The sequence below is a fragment of the Sander lucioperca genome, chromosome 1 (genome assembly GCF_008315115.2).
Source record: "Sander lucioperca isolate FBNREF2018 chromosome 1, SLUC_FBN_1.2, whole genome shotgun sequence".
NCBI classification, from domain to species: Eukaryota; Metazoa; Chordata; class Actinopteri; order Perciformes; family Percidae; genus Sander; species Sander lucioperca.
In genome coordinates, this window is record NC_050173.1 from 13,374,428 (window position 1) to 13,393,038 (window position 18,611).

Here is an 18,611-nt window from a genome sequence, read left to right on the forward strand (position 1 = left end):
CTAAAGCAATAACCTAGTTTCGCCATGAAAATCAATTGCCTCTCTGTTTCTCATCTTATTAATTCTGTAAAGCACGTTTTAACATTGTTAGCTTTGGGGTTGAATCAATTTCCTGAATTGAATAAACAAAGTATTAGTCTCACTTAAACAACATGAGTAGTTAAAGTTGGCCTCACACTTGGACTTAAAACTCAGGACTTGAACAGAACTTTACATCAGAGACTCTTAAAATGGGATTTTGTCATTCCTACAATATTCCTACTATGTCACCCAAAAACAGTGTAACTCCGGCTTGGTTCAGATATGACAGTTACAGTATGTCTTCCCCAGGTGGTGTCCAGCTGTAACTTTTAATCTTGCTTCTTCTCCAGTCTGTCACGAAGGCAGAGTGTGGAGAACTTGATAAGGCTGAGTGAACAAAATAAGGAATTAAACAATTTTTGTTGTCAAAAATCCCTCCTGTCAACCTGTCATAGTTAGCTTTTCATCATCAGGAATGAGTTACAGTCAGCAATAACAGGCTGTCACAGACAAGGAAACTGCGCCTGCAAGGATGTGCTGATGAGCGGGAGAGAAAAAATATATAAATTCTCCAGAGAATAATGGAAATGGAATGGAATGGAAACATGGCTTTCAATCGTCTTGTCAACGTGGCATCATGACTTTGTGTCAACATACACACCACTTTCCTAAAGCCAAGTGGCGTGTTATCTGTACGCACTTTGAGCTATCCGCGTGTATATCTACGCTGCCGTCTACTGTATACAGTGTAAACATACACGCCACTTTCTAAAGCCACGTGGCGTGTCATCGCGAGGCTACGTGTTATCGCGAGGCTACGGTTGGTTTTAACGTCACACGCGGGGGAAAAGACAAACCGGTTGGGATTAGGAAAAGAAGAACTGGGTTGGGTTTAGGAAAAGAAAAACGTGGTAAGGAAACAACACAAGTGGAAAACGAAGGAAACATCACACGCGGGACGCAAACCCCTGCTCTCCTGTGTGAAAGTCCTGTGTTTGACCCATCCACCACCCAGGCCAAGCTCCCTACGTGGATTTTCGCCATTTCATACTACTCGCTACGGCGTCAATTCACACGCAAACGCAAGGTAATGTAAGCCAGTGGAGGACAAACAGCGTTGAAAAACACGCTGAAATTGGCGTATCATACATACGCAACTTCATAAGATCAGTCTGGTCCTGTTTTGCTACTGTGCAGTCGCTCTTTTCTCTTGCTCTTTATTTTCATTTAGCTATTATTTTTGCTACTTTTTTTTACTTAATGTGTGGTTCCCTGTCACAACTAGGAGGATATTTATTTGAGTTTGATTGTTCATTCGGAGGATAATTTATGACAAACTCTGGGCGCAATTATCGACTTGCAACTGCCTCCCAAAACAGCAACTGACTGGACCACTGACAGCAGTGTCTCGGACAACACCATAACCTCTGTGCTCATCCGCATTGATGAAGTGCACAGGCTGCTATACGTTACTACAGAATATTGCCGTACTCGAAACAAGAATATTTGCACTGGAGAAGACTATGAACTCTCCCAATTAGTGAGTTAGTTAGTTCTGCATAACTAGAGCAGATTTAAAAGGACAGTTAAATGACACCATAACCCCGGATATCTGGTGGCCAGCCAGATGTTGACATAAACGCCAACCACAGTCACCCCGCGACATAAAAAAAAAACTAGATATCAGGTTTGAACCATTAAAAAATCTCCAGACAGAAATGGTGTTGGATGCTGATAATAATGGACATGGGAGAGTTCTGAGGAGTTTTGAGCCAACAGAAAAAGGCAAGAAAGCCCTCATTGGGAATGGAGCAAAGGGGGGGGAAAAAACATCAAAAGAGACAGTTCTATCTTTAAATTTAGTTGTGAGAGATGCCGTTATCAGACATTTAAGTGGTAAGACAATTAAAACCCACTGCTCCACAGGTGTTAATCAAATGTGGGAGCCAGTGATGTTTGCAGACAGCAATCGGAAGTGGTAAAACAGGATTTCATTGATTTTAATGGCCTTGACTAACTGGAAGCCCAGTTGTTTATTGGTGGACCACTGCCAACGGCCAACAGAGGGATTATCAGGTTCAGCAGACTTTCATCACTTAACACATGGCTCTGCAAAGCCTGTGGTCTGACAGGGATAAACGATTGATCACTTTCTGTTCTGGGGATGTAGGCATCTTTTCAGGACAGATGGCCTCCACCCAAACAGCACTGGAGTTAAACTACTGGGGGACCCTTATTGGTTCAGCCTGCAACACCCATCGGCCAGGCCTCATATGATGCACCCTGATACATGGCAGCCTGGGTGCCACAAAGACAAAACGCCACAGCCTCTATGTCAGCAGCCTCTATGTTCCTCCTCCCGAAAAAATGGAAGAGCTGCTTTTCTTTCTTTTTCGTTATGTAAAGCACTTGAATATGAAAATGAAATGTGCTTTACAAATACATTTGCCTTGCCGAGCCTTGCCTTTTGTACAGTATCCCAGTCGTCCTGTCATAGCCGGAACTGGTACGAATCTAATTTTTTCACTGCCAGACAGGTTTTCATCTCTCTTGAAATCATTTAGAGCTTGTGTCCACTCTGCGCTGCTTTTCAAGCTAGCAGTGGTGAACAGAAGATTAGGGAAGGGTTTTTTTGATCCTACTCCTGCTGCTGCAGGAGTATTAAAAAAAACCCAGAATGAGAGAGAGAGAGAGAGAGAGAGAGAGAGAGAGAATCTTGAAGAAGGGAACAAATACAGGGAGTGAAAGCAAGTGAAGGAGAAAAGATGTAGAGGCCTACTGGCTTGGGTGACAGACGAACAGAGAGACGAATTGATGCAACATCAAGTAAATGCCAAGAAACTGGAAGAGAGAGGCGCTGCGATCGGTGTGTATGTTAACAGCCTTATCATGAAGACAAAGAGCTGCTGTAGCTGCTCTGAAGGCTTCGTCCTGCTACTGCAGCAGGAGCAAAGGCAATCTTGCACCTGTGTGCACCTTATTGTGTATGTATGTGAGTGATGGAGAGAGAGAGAGAGAGCGAGAAAGTGTGAATTCCTGTGTCTGCGAGGTCAAGGTGTAGCTTTCTTCCTCTTATCAGTGATACGCTCATTGATTACTATGACTGCTCTTCGATTGTTCCCCAGTGATAAATGAGCCTGAGCCCTACTTCCAAAATGACCTAGCAATAGAGGCAAAACAAAGTGACTGTCTTTTTTGTTTTGTTTTGTGTGTGTGTGTGTGTGTGTGTGTGTGTGTGTTCGTGTTCGTGTTCGTGTTCGTTCGTGTTCCCTCATCCCATTTGGGCCATTTTCCTGCAGCTGAAATTGCCTAGTTTTCCACCCGGCTGCACAGCTCCACAACACTGAGTGAGTTAGCGAGGGCAGTCGGCCACTCTGCAAGAGTAGACTGACAAAATGTGGTAAATGAACTCAAAACAAGTTAGGCACATACTGATCTGTATATCCTGATCTGTATGTGAAATCTTCTGGCAAAGTGAAAGGATTGGATGAATTAAATACACGCCTAAAGGCAAGGCTAAAACGTGCTCGGAATGTGTGCATATTGAAAATGGTGTTGGTCGTCCAAAACGCTAAAAATGTTTGAAGATTCATATCTTCTTTAAAATCAAGAAGATTGTAGCCTGGTTTGCCTTGCAGGGATGGTAAAGTGCTTTACACTTTCACAAATTATTATTATTATTATTAATCACTGAGGAATACAGAATGACTTAATGAAGCTCTTTATCCTCAAGAAACGACCGGTTTTACACTTAAGAAATTCGTGTTGAGTGTTCTCCATAAGATTACTTATCCATTGAAAAGGCAGAAAATCGTTAAAATAATAGAAAATACAGGTTACTGATTGAAGCAACAACATATCTATCGTACATTGCAATAATCTCCTTTTGTTGTCTGTCATGATGAGTCATTGTGTCGAACAGGCTGGACCCACCTGTGTGCTTGGCTACCACTGAGGACCAGATGTACATAGAGCAACGAGCTGACTGCGGTCTTTTTTGTTTCTCCTCGGTTGTTGCGTGACTCCTGTTTGTGTGCCTCACTCAGTACAGATGCAACATGATCTAATCTTATCCATATTAATTTGACCGCAGCTAACTTTGTTGTTTTTGTTGTCGTTGCTCCTGAGAGGAGGAGGAGCGGGTGCCCCGATCTGCTCCCTGTCCTTTGTATCTGTTTAACAAACTGTGAAGTTGAATCCATGCTTATGTGTTGTGGCTTTTTCAGTCATGCAAACTACTTTCCTGATAATATCATGAATTAGCATATGTTTTTAGTTTTTATTATTATTATTCAGGAAAGCCTCTTGCAGCCCTCGGGGGCATTGTAGCTGTTAGCGAAAGAAGCTTAGGGAAGAAAAAGAGAGGGCCCCTGAGCAAGGCACTTTTTTGGACATTTTGTAAGAAGGAAAGTTTGAGTTGGAGAACCATTTTCTTTTTTAGCAAAGCAAGATCCAGAATCCTGCTATAGTGACAACTGTCTTGCGATGCATGGTACTGTTATTCATCTTGGCAACAAAAATGCTTTGCAGTAAAGATCACAACATGAGCATAGCCTGTTTATAACAAACCACAATCAGAGTATGGAGTCAATGAAAAACGTATCTATAAACCTAATTATCTTCATAAGCAAATCATGTGTGCTGAGTGTTTTCGGTCATGACGATGACTTTTATTTATGATTTTATTTTGGTTATTTTTGGTCAGCTGAAATAATTTCAGTACAAACACTTTGTGAGCAACTCCTGCTTTCATTAACATTATCACTATCTATGTAAAACCACACACAGATTTAGGTGGACATACTTACCAAGCAGGAACAAACATATTTCAAAGCTGCTTGAAAACACTGTAGAAAAAAAAATTATTCAGAAGAATAATGCAAACCCAATTAAACGCAGTCCGGCTCACCTCTGTCTCCACCCACAGTGATTTGGAATTGCCCCAGAGTGACCGCAGTGATTTGGGTATGCCCACTCCAGGTCAGAGACATACACACTGTCATGAGTTTAGAGAGGTATACACTGACGAAAACATCCAGTTTGTTACGTTTACAAAGCTCAGCAAAGTGAAAGAGTGGGTGGCCAAAAAACACAGTTAATCTCTCTTTGGTGCACTGTGTGAAGCAATTAATCACACAGTGTAAGTGGCGAGAGTGTGCGAAGTGGAGTCAGCCAGCAAAAGGGCCTAAACACGCTCTTTTATAATTTCCGCACACCTCCCCATTTATTTCTTTATTTTTCCCCTTTGATTGGTCTCAGTGCTCACAGATCCACTTAGAACCTCAGCAGTTGCGACCTTGCGGAAGTTATAAGTGGATCGCTCAACTACTGACTCAAAGCCAGTTGTTGTATAACAGTGGATACACTGCTTCAACAATAAATTATATTTGATTTAAACACACCAACACACACACACACACACACACACACACACACACACACACACACACACACACACACACACACACACACACACACACACACACACAAGCAGACATCTGGGCACTGAGGCAACTCATGGTCCAGTCAGCATCAGTCAGCATCATCTCTGCTTTTACAGCCACGTACCACACACACACACACACACACACACACACACACACACACACACACACACACACACACACACACACACACACACACACACACACGCATGCATGCAAAAGAATACATGCTTTTGCAATTGAAACTGAAACAGTGATTGCTGGTGTCTACTGCACTCTGCCATGGGAGTGAGACACACACACACACACACACACAATATCATGATTCAGGAGGCAGCTAGCCTGTCCCGAGCTTTAACCTGTCCTTGTCTCTTCTGTTTGGAGTCAGCAGGATTCTGGCCAAAACACACACACACACACACACACACACACACACACACACACACACACACACACACACACACACACACACACACACACACACACACACACAGTCAGACTCAGATGTGTTCATACATACTTAAATACATGCATCCTCCACTGTCTTACACCACATAGCTGCATGAAGCTGTTGGGATGAAGTCAGTTCCTCCCCTTCGCATCCTTTGGGCTGTTCTTTTTTCCCTGTCTGTTGTCATAACCTACGTTTAGCCACAAGCTAGCCAGATAGGGCATGTGTTAATACATAATTTTATTCAGGGTGCAGCAAGTCCAGTGATGCGATATGGACTTAAGGTACAGTCACAATGAGTTGATACATGGATTTTTCACCTGGTTTGTTTTCCATCCATTTAAGAAACCTACTCTTTAGTAACATGTTGCAGAATTTCGTCATTGGCGCCTCCTGGTAGTAGGGAAGCACATTTTTCTTTTCGTGTGTGTGTGTGTGTGTGTGTGTGTGTGTGTGTGTGTGTGTGTGTGTGTGTGTGTGTGTGTGTGTGTGTGTGTGTGTGTGTGTGTGTGTGTGTGTGTGTGTGTGTGCGTGCGCGCGTGTGTGCGTGCATGTAACTAATTAAAACTGCTGAGTCACAATTACTTTAGCTCTCAAAGCATGAATAATATTGGAAGCAAACCGTGGCTGAGCAAAATGTATATCTAATATTGGCTAAAATTCATTTGTACGCCTTCATTTGCACACTACACACGACAGCAGATTCAGCTGAACATAATGAAATAGAACATGTTTTCATTCAGGTTTAAGTTACACTCTGATTGAATTGGGAGACTGAGTCACTACCTTCCTGTCTTTAGGCATAAATCAAAGAGTACATCTTTCCCTTTAGACTCTTTAGACTTTGAGTGGACAGGTGCACAGAATGCATGTTTTGAAGGATGAAAAATGTGGATGTGAAATCCCTTCAAATGTTTTGTTGCTTTTGTTTAGAAAGCCACTGCTGCACAGAGAGGTTCATATCCTGGGTGACTTCACCCGCGCAGCCTAACGGATATCAAAAAGCCTAAAATCTTCATTTTTAAACCTATAAAGTTCAAAGTGTCATGGCAAGTTTGACGTTTAAATTGAGAAGACTTTGAAGTGGCGTGGCTTTGAGCATTCCTCCCAACTCCCTCCCATTTTCTCTATGAGGAAGAACAATCTCCCATTTCTATGAATTTTTGCAAAATGTAATCCAATTTAAAATTGGCTTAAGAAAAATCATACTAAATATTATGATGAGGTGTGTAGTGGAAAAATGATTCTGTGTGATTCTCAGAACATGAATTGGTTCAAAACTACAGCATCTAATTTAGCGTCTTGATGATCTGTCTCTGTACATTTCTCTCTTCTCTCTTTGTATTTATATTTTTTTTTCTCCCCCCCCCCATCTCCCCTGTTCTTCTTCCTCTGACTGTTCTGCCTTAGCCTCCCTAACACCAATTATACTGTGTCAAATCCATGCATGTCAGTTTCCAGATCCCTAATCATCCCTTCTCTCTTTCATCTACAAATCCTTTGTTCCTCCATCCTCCCCCTTTTCTCTTCTCTGTAACCTTTCTACTTCGCTCCTCACCCTACCCCACCCCTCCGTCTGAGCCGTGTACACACAGCCCATCCTACTCATCCTCTTTCCATTTATCTGTATCACATTAACCTCTCCATCTTCCTTTGAATTTTAATTTATTTTCCTATTTCAATTTTATACCACTCTCTTTCTCTCTGGCTCCTTTCAGAGATGAACTGCATTGGGTAAATGTGCTGGCAATTTTAAATCTTGGTTTTCATGTATTTTTAAGCCATTGAGGCACTTTTCAGTAAAAGTTGCAAAGGCAGTCTTGCTAGGTTAGACCTTGTCTTGCCGCTTTCTGTAAAAGAAACATTGTTTACCTTGATGACATGTTAAAGGGTCACTGGTTTGTGCAGTTTTCTACTCTTTTTCTACCTCTCCTCCCTGCAATTGTTAAAACTGATCCGCTGACCATATGGCATTAAATCTGTCCTTATTTTGTTGTGTAGACCACTTTTTATTGAAGAATAGCACTGCTAACAAAGTTCAGCTATATATCTGCTATAGCTGTTTCACAATAAAAGTCTCAGAGCAAGTCGCCGAAAGAGAAATTGTTCCAGCATCTAACTCCCAATAAAACCAGAACTTAGTTTGACATTTCTGTTTTTGTGCAGATGAATCAAACAAGATATAACATGTTAATTAGTGAGCTTTACCAACCGTCTCCTGGCTCTAGCTTAATACTTAAAGGGAAACTCCAGCGATTTTACACATGAAGTTCAGTTTACTTGCCACAAAGAGTACTATTAAGCTTGAAAAAAAAAAAATTAATAATGTCTTCTGTGGCTCTTAAGGGAGCTTTCAAAAGTTTAAAAAAACAAGTGGGCTTCAGACTTAAAAGTATTAGAAGAACGCCTGCGGTACAAACCGGAGAAGTGGGCATTTAGGAGGCAGGGAGGGTCGGATGGAACACACTATTGACTAGTGAAGGATCCAGTGTTTTTGGAGCTTGATCCATTCTGGGGACAGAAAGCCAGGAGTCATTCACGCCTCTGCTGCTTCAATTATGACTATTTTTCTTTTTTGACTGCCTCATTTGAGTCCCACAACTTCATGGGAGTAATGACACAGAAAACCCACTGGAGAGCGCAGATCTTTCAGATCTCAGGCTGTTTTTAGATTATATTTCAGTTCTAAATGTAAAACACATTTATGAAGTTACTCATGGATTTTATCACAGCAGACTGATAAGGATTGTTATGCAATTCACAATACATTTCATTTTACAATCGGCAGTCTTATTTTTAATGGAGTGTCCATATGATGGTCAAATGGTGCAGAAGCGCTCCTGTCTCCCCCACCCCCACCCTTTTTTTCAGAATAGACACATATGGGAAGGTGTGTGTGTTTTGACTGGAGTAGCAGGGGGAGAGAGAGAGAGAGAGAGAGAGAGAGAGAGAGAGAGAGAGAGAGAGAGAGAGAGAGAGAGAGAGAGAGAGAGAGAGAGAGAGAGAGAGAGAGAGAGAGAGAGAGAGAGAGAGAGAGAGAGAGAGAGAGAGAGAGAGAGAGAGAGAGAGAGGGAGGGGTTTGTTTATTTCTGTTGTGTTGTTTGATGGTAACTGCGCCTCCTGAGTCCACAGGGGAAAAAGCAGGGAAGACAGAGAGAGAGGGGACAGAGATGATGGAGAACGAGGGGAGATGGTTAGCAGTATGAGTGGCGGCCGAGAGACGGGAGACAAACGTGGCGAGGGAGGGATGGACGGACACACGGACGGATAGAGGCAGAGCCCGTCTCAGTCCGCCGCTTGTCGCCCTAAACAATGAACGTGCTGTGGTCGCTGCCGGCAACGCATCGCCACGGCAACCGGAGCCAGAGGGGTGCGCACTGAGCGAGAATGGCAGAGAAAGAGAGAAAGAGAGAAAGAGAGGAGGGGGAGGAAGGAGGAGAGATAGAAAGAGAGAGGGTGTCTTCTCCCAATGGATAGGTCCTTCCTCTGTGTGTGTCTTTACATGTGTGTGTGGTTGATCATGTGTGTCTGTGTGTGGTCGGTGTGTGTTGGCGGCCAGTTGTCTGACACTATGATCTTCTGTAACCATCTAGGTGAATACAAGAAGGATGAGCTGCTGGAGGCGGCGAGGTGAGTACCAGACTCTTTGTTTTCATTCCGTTTTTTCCCCCCTTTTCTTGCCTTATGTGTTTTCCTGCTTTGTGACACCCTTTCATGTTTTTGCTCCTCTGTTCCTTTTTTTCTTCTTCCTTGTTCACCTGCTCAGTTCTTATCTCTTGAAAAACATCTCTTGTTTCCATGCTCACTTTCTTCTCTACACCTCTCCCGTGTCGGTATACTTTTCCTTTCTCCTCCACCTCTTGTTTCCTCTCTTCACTTATCTCCTAGTCCTCTCTACTCTCCTCCTCTTTCACTGATTATTCTCATTTCCTCTTCTTATTTTTATCATTATTCCCTTGTTTTCTCTTTAATTCTTGTTTCCATGTTTGCCCTTCTTTCTTCTGTGACACCTCCCCTTCCTCTTGTCTTTGATCCACTTATGTTTTCTATTTCCGGTCCTTGTTTTTTATCCTCCTCTCTCCTGTTTTCTTGCTCCCTGTCATCCCTCTAAGCTCCTCTCTTGTCTTTCATTTCCTGTCCTTTCTCCTTTCTTATTCCGGCTTTCTTTAATTTCATCTCCTCTCCTCCTTTCTTCTTTTCCTCTCTTCTCCCTCTGTTTCTTCCTCTCTTTGGCTTTTTTCTGTCTTTTGTTTGAATTCCATCATTTGCTGCCACCTTCAATTCTCCTTCCAACTATTTTGCCGCTTCCTCCCTGTGTATCAAACTGTTTACTTGTTCTTTCTTTCCCTCCAAGACACACACACACACACACACACACACACACACACACACACACACACACACACACACACACACACACACACACACACACAGCTCCTACACTAGTCAGGTTTTTCAGATCCAGAGAACATGTGTTGCCAGGGACACTTGTTATGGTTGCAGGCAGTGCATGTGGGCAATGTGTTTGTGTCTGTGTGTATGTACCTTCGTCTATTGCGAGGAAATGGCATATCTTTCGTTTGGGATTGTGTGTGGGTGGCTGAGCGTTCAATGCCACACACACACGCACGCACGCACGCACGCACGCACACACACACACACACACACACACACACACACACACACAAGGAAGCAGCTGGTTTAGCATAGCAGTACCATAGTGTATTATAGGGTCAGCAGGCTGTTTAAGTGTGAACTGTGAACTCTGTGTGCCTCTATCACAGCTGAGCCACTGACTGGCTCATTACCAATGTCATTTTTCAGAAAAAAATTGTCTTTAAAAAAAAAAGAGGGATTACTAAACTGCAGTTTCTCTCCTTGACCACTCATAAAAAACAGCTCATACCTTAGGAACGGTATGACGGAAAATGTTAGTGGTCTTGAAACCTTGACTTTTTCAAACCGCGGTAAATCTTGAAACCGGTAACCGGACCATGCCTATTCACAACAAGAAGATGCTACTGATTGCAACTTTTGAAATGTGTTAGACAGAATCAAGATATGATATGTGACCGTTCACTCTGGATTTGTGAACATGGTGATATTACCAAGACACTTAGCCCGGAGCTTGTGCATCAGAACAACTTAAAGGGACAGTTTGAGATTTTGGGAAATAAGCTTTTTTTCATTCTTTCCGAGCTTTACACGAGAAGATTGATACCACTGTCACATCTGTCCAATAAAAAATAAATTAAATATGAAGCTGGGGCCTGCAGAGGGTCTAGGGTATAGAGATTGGAAACAGCTAGTCTGGCTCTGTCTGGTTGCAAGCTGTTGCTGGGCGGGGCTTCCTATATATTCGACAGACATGGGAGTGGCATCAAAATAATTCTCATTAAGAAAGCAAATTTCCCAAAATACAATAAATAAGTAAATAAATAAAATTGTGCTCTCCATACATCGTTCAAACAGACACACACACACACACACACACACACACACACACACACACACACACACACACACACACACACACACACACGGACCGACATGTCCTTGTTCCCCGTTAGATCCTCAAGATGTTGTTTGCATCGAAATGAAGGGCAGGGTACCAGATGTAGAAGGCAGCTATTTGACCAAAAGAAGAAAAAAAAGAATGAGAGACTGAAAGAAAGATGCAGAGCAGTGGAGGTACAGGTGGAGAAGAACAAACTGAGTGTGGAGAGGGAGGGTAAAGGTGGACAGCTTGGATGAGAAGCGAGTGAGAGAGGGGGTAAAAGGGTAGGAGAGCAGAAGATAATGGTAGTTGGAGAAAAACCGGAAGAGCGAGAGGAGAGACGGGGAGGATGTGTCTCTTTTGGTCAGAGGGTGAAAGATACAGATACAAAGAGAAGGAAGGAGAGGCCCAACCAAAAAGACAAAAGTAAAAGGAGAGAGGGAGAGTATGAGAACTCTAGGGGAATAGAAGAATAATCCTTTTCTTTCCATCTGACAGCTTCTTACTTTACGGCTGTCATGGGGATGATGGTTGGACTGGTTGCTGCCTTGGCAACACTTTACTGGTGGTCACCCAGTGCCAGGGCAGTGAGCCTAGGAACCAGGAAACAGATCAACAGCATCAACTAAATTCACTGCAGCTAGGATAAATAGTCTTCTCTAAAAGATTTTGTTTAGCTTGTTGTCAGGTGTGCAATAAAACACACGCACACACGCACACACACACACACACACACACACCCCCCCCCCCCACACTCTTCATTCCTTTACGTCTGTTTCTGCACATTCAATTCTTCTATATCTTAAATCATTCTTCCTCATTTTTCTCCCCTACAATCTCCTGCTGAGGAACAGTGGTAGTGTTGGATGTTTTCTATCTAATGTGTGTGTTTGTGTGTTTGCACATTTGCAGGAGTGGAAACGAGGAGAAGCTAATGGCCTTGCTCACTCCGCTCAACGTCAACTGCCACGCAAGCGACGGCCGCAAGGTAGGAGCAAAGCTTGTGCACTCAAAAACCCACGCACAGTAACAAGCTCATCACTGGCATTTTCTATGCGACTGCACCTCAGGAAAGTCATCAGGGTGACAAAACCAACTGGTGCTTAAAGGTTTTATATAAGTGAAACAAATGCTGTTATTGGCCGCTGTGGGGCTTGGTTGTGTCAAAGAATCCAAGCGCTTTCCAGCAGGCATTAGCAGCCTTTCGTGGTTGTCAGTATTAAAATGAATAGATGGAGACACAAACCCTTCTGTGAATAAATTGGCACTCATGCTAAACAATAGGAGTGCATAGCAACACACTAAACACTGTCAGCATCAGGGACAGCTCTTTAACTATCCCTGATACCACCAAAACAAATGACAGCAAACATTGTAATTTCCCTTGCGGGATTAATAAAAAAAAAGTATAAATTATTCATTTCAAGTGTTGGTTGTTCTGCTCTTTGTGTTAATTGAGGAATATATAAAAGGTGCAGATGTTCTTATTTAGTAAATTTGTATTTGCGTCTTGGCAGTAACTGGGGTTCATGTGTAGTAGTTTCTTCAGATTAATTAGTATTGAAGAGAAGCTGTAGCTGCTTCGTAGTGAAAGCATTCCAGCACAGAGAATTGAGTCTGGCTTTTATTTTGCAAGCAGCACTACCCTCTCTGCTGAGGCCTTCACTTTGCCTTCACTTCACCTTATCTGAGGTCAGAAGTCAAGTGAAGTTTACACAAAGACATGTTTTAACATATCGGCATCAGTGAATTTTTTTTGGCCAAGTGTTTTCTAAGTATGTTTCTCATAAACAGTAATCACAAAAGAAGTGGAAAATCATCAACAAACACTCTGACTACTTACTACGACTTAATCTTTGTCGTGTCACTATTTGAGGCTTTGGGTCCAATAAAAATAAAAGAAAGAAGAGTGGAGTAGAATGAGCCCAGTTTCCATCTTCTCTGAATTTCTTGTGCTCGTTGCCTCTGTGTTGTATAAAGTGTGTAATCTGGGGTGACCTCTAGCTCACCCAGTGGCCATTTGCAGCGTGTCATCACCTATTTCTCTCCCCCCTTTCCTGTCTATCCACTCTCACTATCGAATAAATGAAAAAAGCCCCCAAAAATAATCTTAAAAAAGAGTGTGAAATCTATTTGTAATTAGCTGCATGCTTTACATTGCAACATTTGATCAGTTAACAGTCAGCTAATGTTGCACTTGGTAGTTAATTCTGTTCTTGTTAGATTGCAGAGTGTAGAGTGATACTTTAGGGATTGAAAGAAAAATGCTGGACATGCTAAATGAAATGCCAGGTAACACCAAAAGTACATAGGCCAATAGAGGAGTGTATTGGTAGTGCTGTATTGTAAGTGCTGTATTACATCCTGTTCGCTTACAGTTTTTCTCAGTCGCTTTGGTACATTCTCGAATTCTCGAATCATTCTTAACATTTGCAAACCAGTAAGTCGATTTCTCAAAACAATGATTACATACACCACCACACAATGGATGTGCTGCAAAAGCCTGTAACTTGCTCAAAATCTCTAGTCCATTCTTCAAAAGTAAATCTTTATGTCAATGAACATGTCAGTGCCATCAGAATGTCAAATCATTGTGTCATTGTTCACAAAGAAGATTCTTAGTTTTATCAAAAAGCGTCATCATGTTGTCAATATAAAATTGTACTCTTTAGGTATTTTCTGATGTACACTATGGCTACATTTTTGATGACAATGATTGAAAATGCTCAAAGCAGCCCTTTTTCTGTATTGAATTCATATATTTCAACAGTACGAAGTCACACATTCCTTTATGTGGGATTAGACAGATTGGACAGGATTCACATTTACAACTATTTTATATACATAAGCAATTGCAATTTGACCAAAACAATGATAAATTGCTTTTATCTTGTGCACAAGTGACTAGATCATGTGGAGGTTGAACAAGCAGTTTTTTTAAAGATTATTTTTTGGGGCATTTCAGGCCTTTAATGCCACAGGGCAGATGAAGACATGAAAGGGGAGAGAGAAGGGGAATGACATGCAGCAAAGGGCCGCAGGTCGGAGTTGAACCTGTGGCCGCTGCGTCAAGGAGTAAACCTCTATATATGTGCGCCTGCTGTACCAACTGAGCTAACCTGGCCACGAACAAGCAGTTTTGAGAGTTTTCAAAACACAAACTTCTGGCAAATAATGGGATGGCCTGCTCCACCTATGTAATAACACATACAAACATGGGGTTGTAGAAGCAAGCTGTCATGAAGAGATAGTTACATCTGAGAGATTTGAATAGTCAGAGACATTTTTCGGAAAACAGAGATTGCTGTAATTTATTAGTCGCTAAAGCAGAGCCTACAGTATTGTATTGGTTGCTATGACAACCAGAGAGCCAAAGGGAGCCTGTACTCTCGGTAACTGTTATATAAATGCTTTAACACCGTTGAGGAGGCTTCTTTCTATAATCACGGGTACTTCAGTGTTGGTGATGATGCTCAGCTGCAGCTATGTATCCATCATATCACCGTCATACCCATAATTGTGAGAGAACATCCTCTGGTTATTATCTGTGCAGGTGGCCTGCTGGGGATGTAATACCCCGAGGGGAAAACCGTGTAATTTGAAATTCTTTGGAGATGCAGGGGACAAACACAAGAGATCACTGAATGAATGAATGCAAACAACCAGGCGACCATAAAAAGCTGCTCACACATATTGTGAAATAGAGCCCGACTGATAAAGGATTTTTAAGGCCGATATCGATACAAATATTTGGTGATTTAAAAATCTGATATATCGGTATATCGATATATATTTTAAAAAAAATTATCCAGAAACGCGTAACAAAACAAACAGATTTCCCTAACATTAGTATTAGTATTTATGAGTCCTCACTAAAATACTATGAGTTTAAAAATAAACTTGTTTGTTTTATTGTCACAACAGAACAGAGGAACATCAAAATGTATTAAAGTTCTGATAAATAAAATGCATAAAAATACAAACTTCAGATATGAAACTTAAAAGTCCTTTGAACAAAAACACAATAACAACAAAAATCAAAGAGTGTTGCCAACAGTGATGTTGTAGAGCGCCCTCTGGTGAACAAACTGTGCAACGCCAACACTCAGAACATGGTTGAAGGGTGTTTCGTCCGTTTTTATTTTATTTTTTAAATATTCATTTATCGTTCATTATAAATGCCGATACCGATTAGGGGTGTGAGAAAAAATCGATACACTTGAGTATTGCGATAATTTATTTAGCAATACTGTATAGATTTTCAAAAACACAATATTGATTTTTATTTTATTTTTTTTTTTTGTTTACATGCAAAAATATTCATGTAAGACAGTGGTTCACGTTTATGTTGTGTTTAAACCCCCTACTGCTAGATGGCTATGCTGAGACGCACCACTAGTGTCCTTGCCTAACAGTGCCTAGCAGTGCCTGACTTTTTGCTAGAAGCTAACAATGTAGCTATGGCTGAACTTTGGCCTACTTTAGCATATAAAAATTAGCTCACTAAGAACCTGTGAACCACAATCCCAAACTGGCAGTTTGATTTTCTGTGTACTGAATTGTTTGTAAACTTCTTTGACTTTTATGCACATCATGTCTTTTTTTAAATATTAGTTTTTCTAAAATTATACTTAAAAAAAATCCCAATATATCGCCTTATGCACAGTATCGAAATATATTGCAATATATTGAATCACGACCCATGTATTGTGATACGTATCGTATCGCCAGATTCTTGCCAATACACAGCCCTAGTTTGGAAAATGCTTAATATCGGCCAAAAAAATATCGGCCCGCCAATATATCGGTCGGGCTCTATTCTGAAATGACCTCTTCTGCACAATCTGTATGTGTAACACTCTTAAATTGCTCAGACTGAAAGCAGTCATGCACAGTAGATGGAATATATTTTCATGCCAGTGCAGTTTATTCTCATTGATAGCGTTAGGGTAATTTAATGGGGAGATAGGGATTTGCATTCCCACTGCTAACAGAAATTGAGTGAATTCTGCATTATATTTTAGATATTAGGTGAAACTGAGAGTCCCACTTGTTATTTTTTTAAGGTGAGGTTCAAATACAAATCATGTTTTACTATATGATTAGTTTAGGTACCTGGTTAAAGTATGATGTAATTTGGTATATGTTATAGTAGAATGAGTGTGCATGGTGAATGGCAATAGAAAACAATTTAACACAAAATAAGAGGCAATCTAGACCATTTCTTGTGAGAAAGACATGGGCCTTTGATGACAATGAGTATAAGTAACAGACAATAAGATTTAAATATGGTAACTATTATATAACTTAAATATTTAAAAATAAATGCGGAAATGTTGATTGCAAATGCCCTGATTGTGCACACAGCAGGCACACATGGGAAGAGAGGGTGAGCAAACAAAATGCAAGATGAGATGCAATATGGACAGTATTAGTTGTAGTACTAGTATTGGGACACCCTGACCACATACTGTTGTTTTAGTCTGGAGCAATTTTGGTTTGGGCTAGGCTCTTTAGTTCCAGTTAAAGGAACTTTCAATGTGAAAGCAGAAAATTATTTTAAAAAATTCAGTAAAGTGGAGGCTGTTAAGGTAACATAATGCCCATGTTTCTGAACAACAATTACATATGGGTGTAATGTTAGGTTGTCACTTTTTCACAGTACATTGTAAAAGTGTGACTTTTGTGTACTGTATCTAGTTGTGGTCTGGAAAACAGTTTCTCCCTCCACAACTCTAATTCTAGTAAAAGCTTTTTGTTCTTATTGCACTGCTCTATAGTATAGGCAACAGCAGAATAACAGCCGTGTGTGTGTGTGTGTGTGTGTGTGTGTGTGTGTGTGTGTGTGTGCGTGTGTGTGTGTGTGTGTGTGTGTGTGTGTGTGTGCGTGTGTGTGTGTGTGTGTGCGTGTCTGCCTGCACACACTCAGATGATGATTGAGGGCCCATCAGAGTGGGATATTATTAACACAGCTGAGTGGAGAGTGTTATCAAGCTGCCTCAATTGAAACCTCACACACACACAGACACACACACACACACACACACACACACACACACACACACACACACACACACACACACACACACACGCACACTCCTGCAGATATGGCTGCCTCAGGAAAAAAAGTCTGTGCTTTCTGACTACCCATCACACACACACACACACACACACACACACACTTCCCCTTCCTATATGCTTCACTGACATTTTCTTCCAGCACTTTCAACTACTGACTCTGTCAGTGGATGTGCTAGAAATTCTGTTTTAAATTTTTCATGGAATATATTTCATGTTCTGGACTCTGTTGAGTTCCGTCTGGTGTGGGTGTGTGTTTGCCTTTGTTTGTGAATATTGTGAATGTTGGATCTATATCTTACCAGTGAGAATCATCGCACCCACTTGCGTCCTAGCTGGCACGAACATCAAAGACTCAGACAACTCAAGAGCAAGACCAAGATTCAGATCCAGAGAGAGGAAAGAGAAGAGAAAATACTTTCATTGAAGCCTTATTTAAATGTTGATTATACTGTAGGAGCTTATCCTGCTGAGAGCACCATGCCGACTGACAGTGTTGATGCATTTATATCGGGTGAAAAACATGCATCTCCAAAAGGAATAAAAAAAGGAATTTTCAGGAATAGAGCATATACAATATGTTATGCCATTTGAAGACTATGTTATATTTCAGTTCACATGACGCACTGTCATAAGAAAAAGTTGCAAGCACTCTATGCTGACATATGTAAGGTCGGCTGTTTCCTGAGCTTTTACTCTACAATCGAATGAAGTGTTTTTGATTTTGTTGCTCACATCTCTGTATTAAAAAAAAAGTGCCAACATGCCTGGAAACACTCTCAGATCAGAGTGTAGGCCGTCGTGGCTCTTGTCTTGACGGAAGCTCGCTCATGTTTACAAATCCAGGCGAACACAACACAAGGTTGTAGGAATGATGAATGATTGTTCACAGCAGTGTCAGTGTGTGCATAAATGTAACCTGATGCCCGGTCTGAGAGAGATATTATACTCCTGCTCCCATGAAACACAGCAAAGAAATGCCCAGAGGCATTTGTTAACTGTTCAGGTGGCAGATGACAAATAGGGTGACGGAAAGTTTTAATAAACTTTTGTCAGTGGCAAATTTAACCTCTTGCTTTCATGCAAGCCCATGGCATGTTGTTTGTCTGAGGGAGATGTA

General features: G+C 41.4%; 1 protein-coding gene across 2 annotated transcripts in view; it reads left to right on the plus strand.

Annotated features, from left to right (window-relative positions):
- The window catches only part of LOC116048894 (poly [ADP-ribose] polymerase tankyrase-1-like), an 83,058-nt gene that overhangs the window by 25,159 nt on the left and 39,288 nt on the right, over positions 1 to 18,611 (plus strand). For both annotated transcript variants that reach the window (XM_031298186.2, XM_031298188.2), the window contains 2 exons: positions 9,510 to 9,546; positions 12,326 to 12,401. In XM_031298186.2, the coding sequence (XP_031154046.2) occupies positions 9,510 to 9,546; positions 12,326 to 12,401 (113 nt within the window). The remainder of the gene's footprint in view (positions 1 to 9,509; positions 9,547 to 12,325; positions 12,402 to 18,611) is intronic.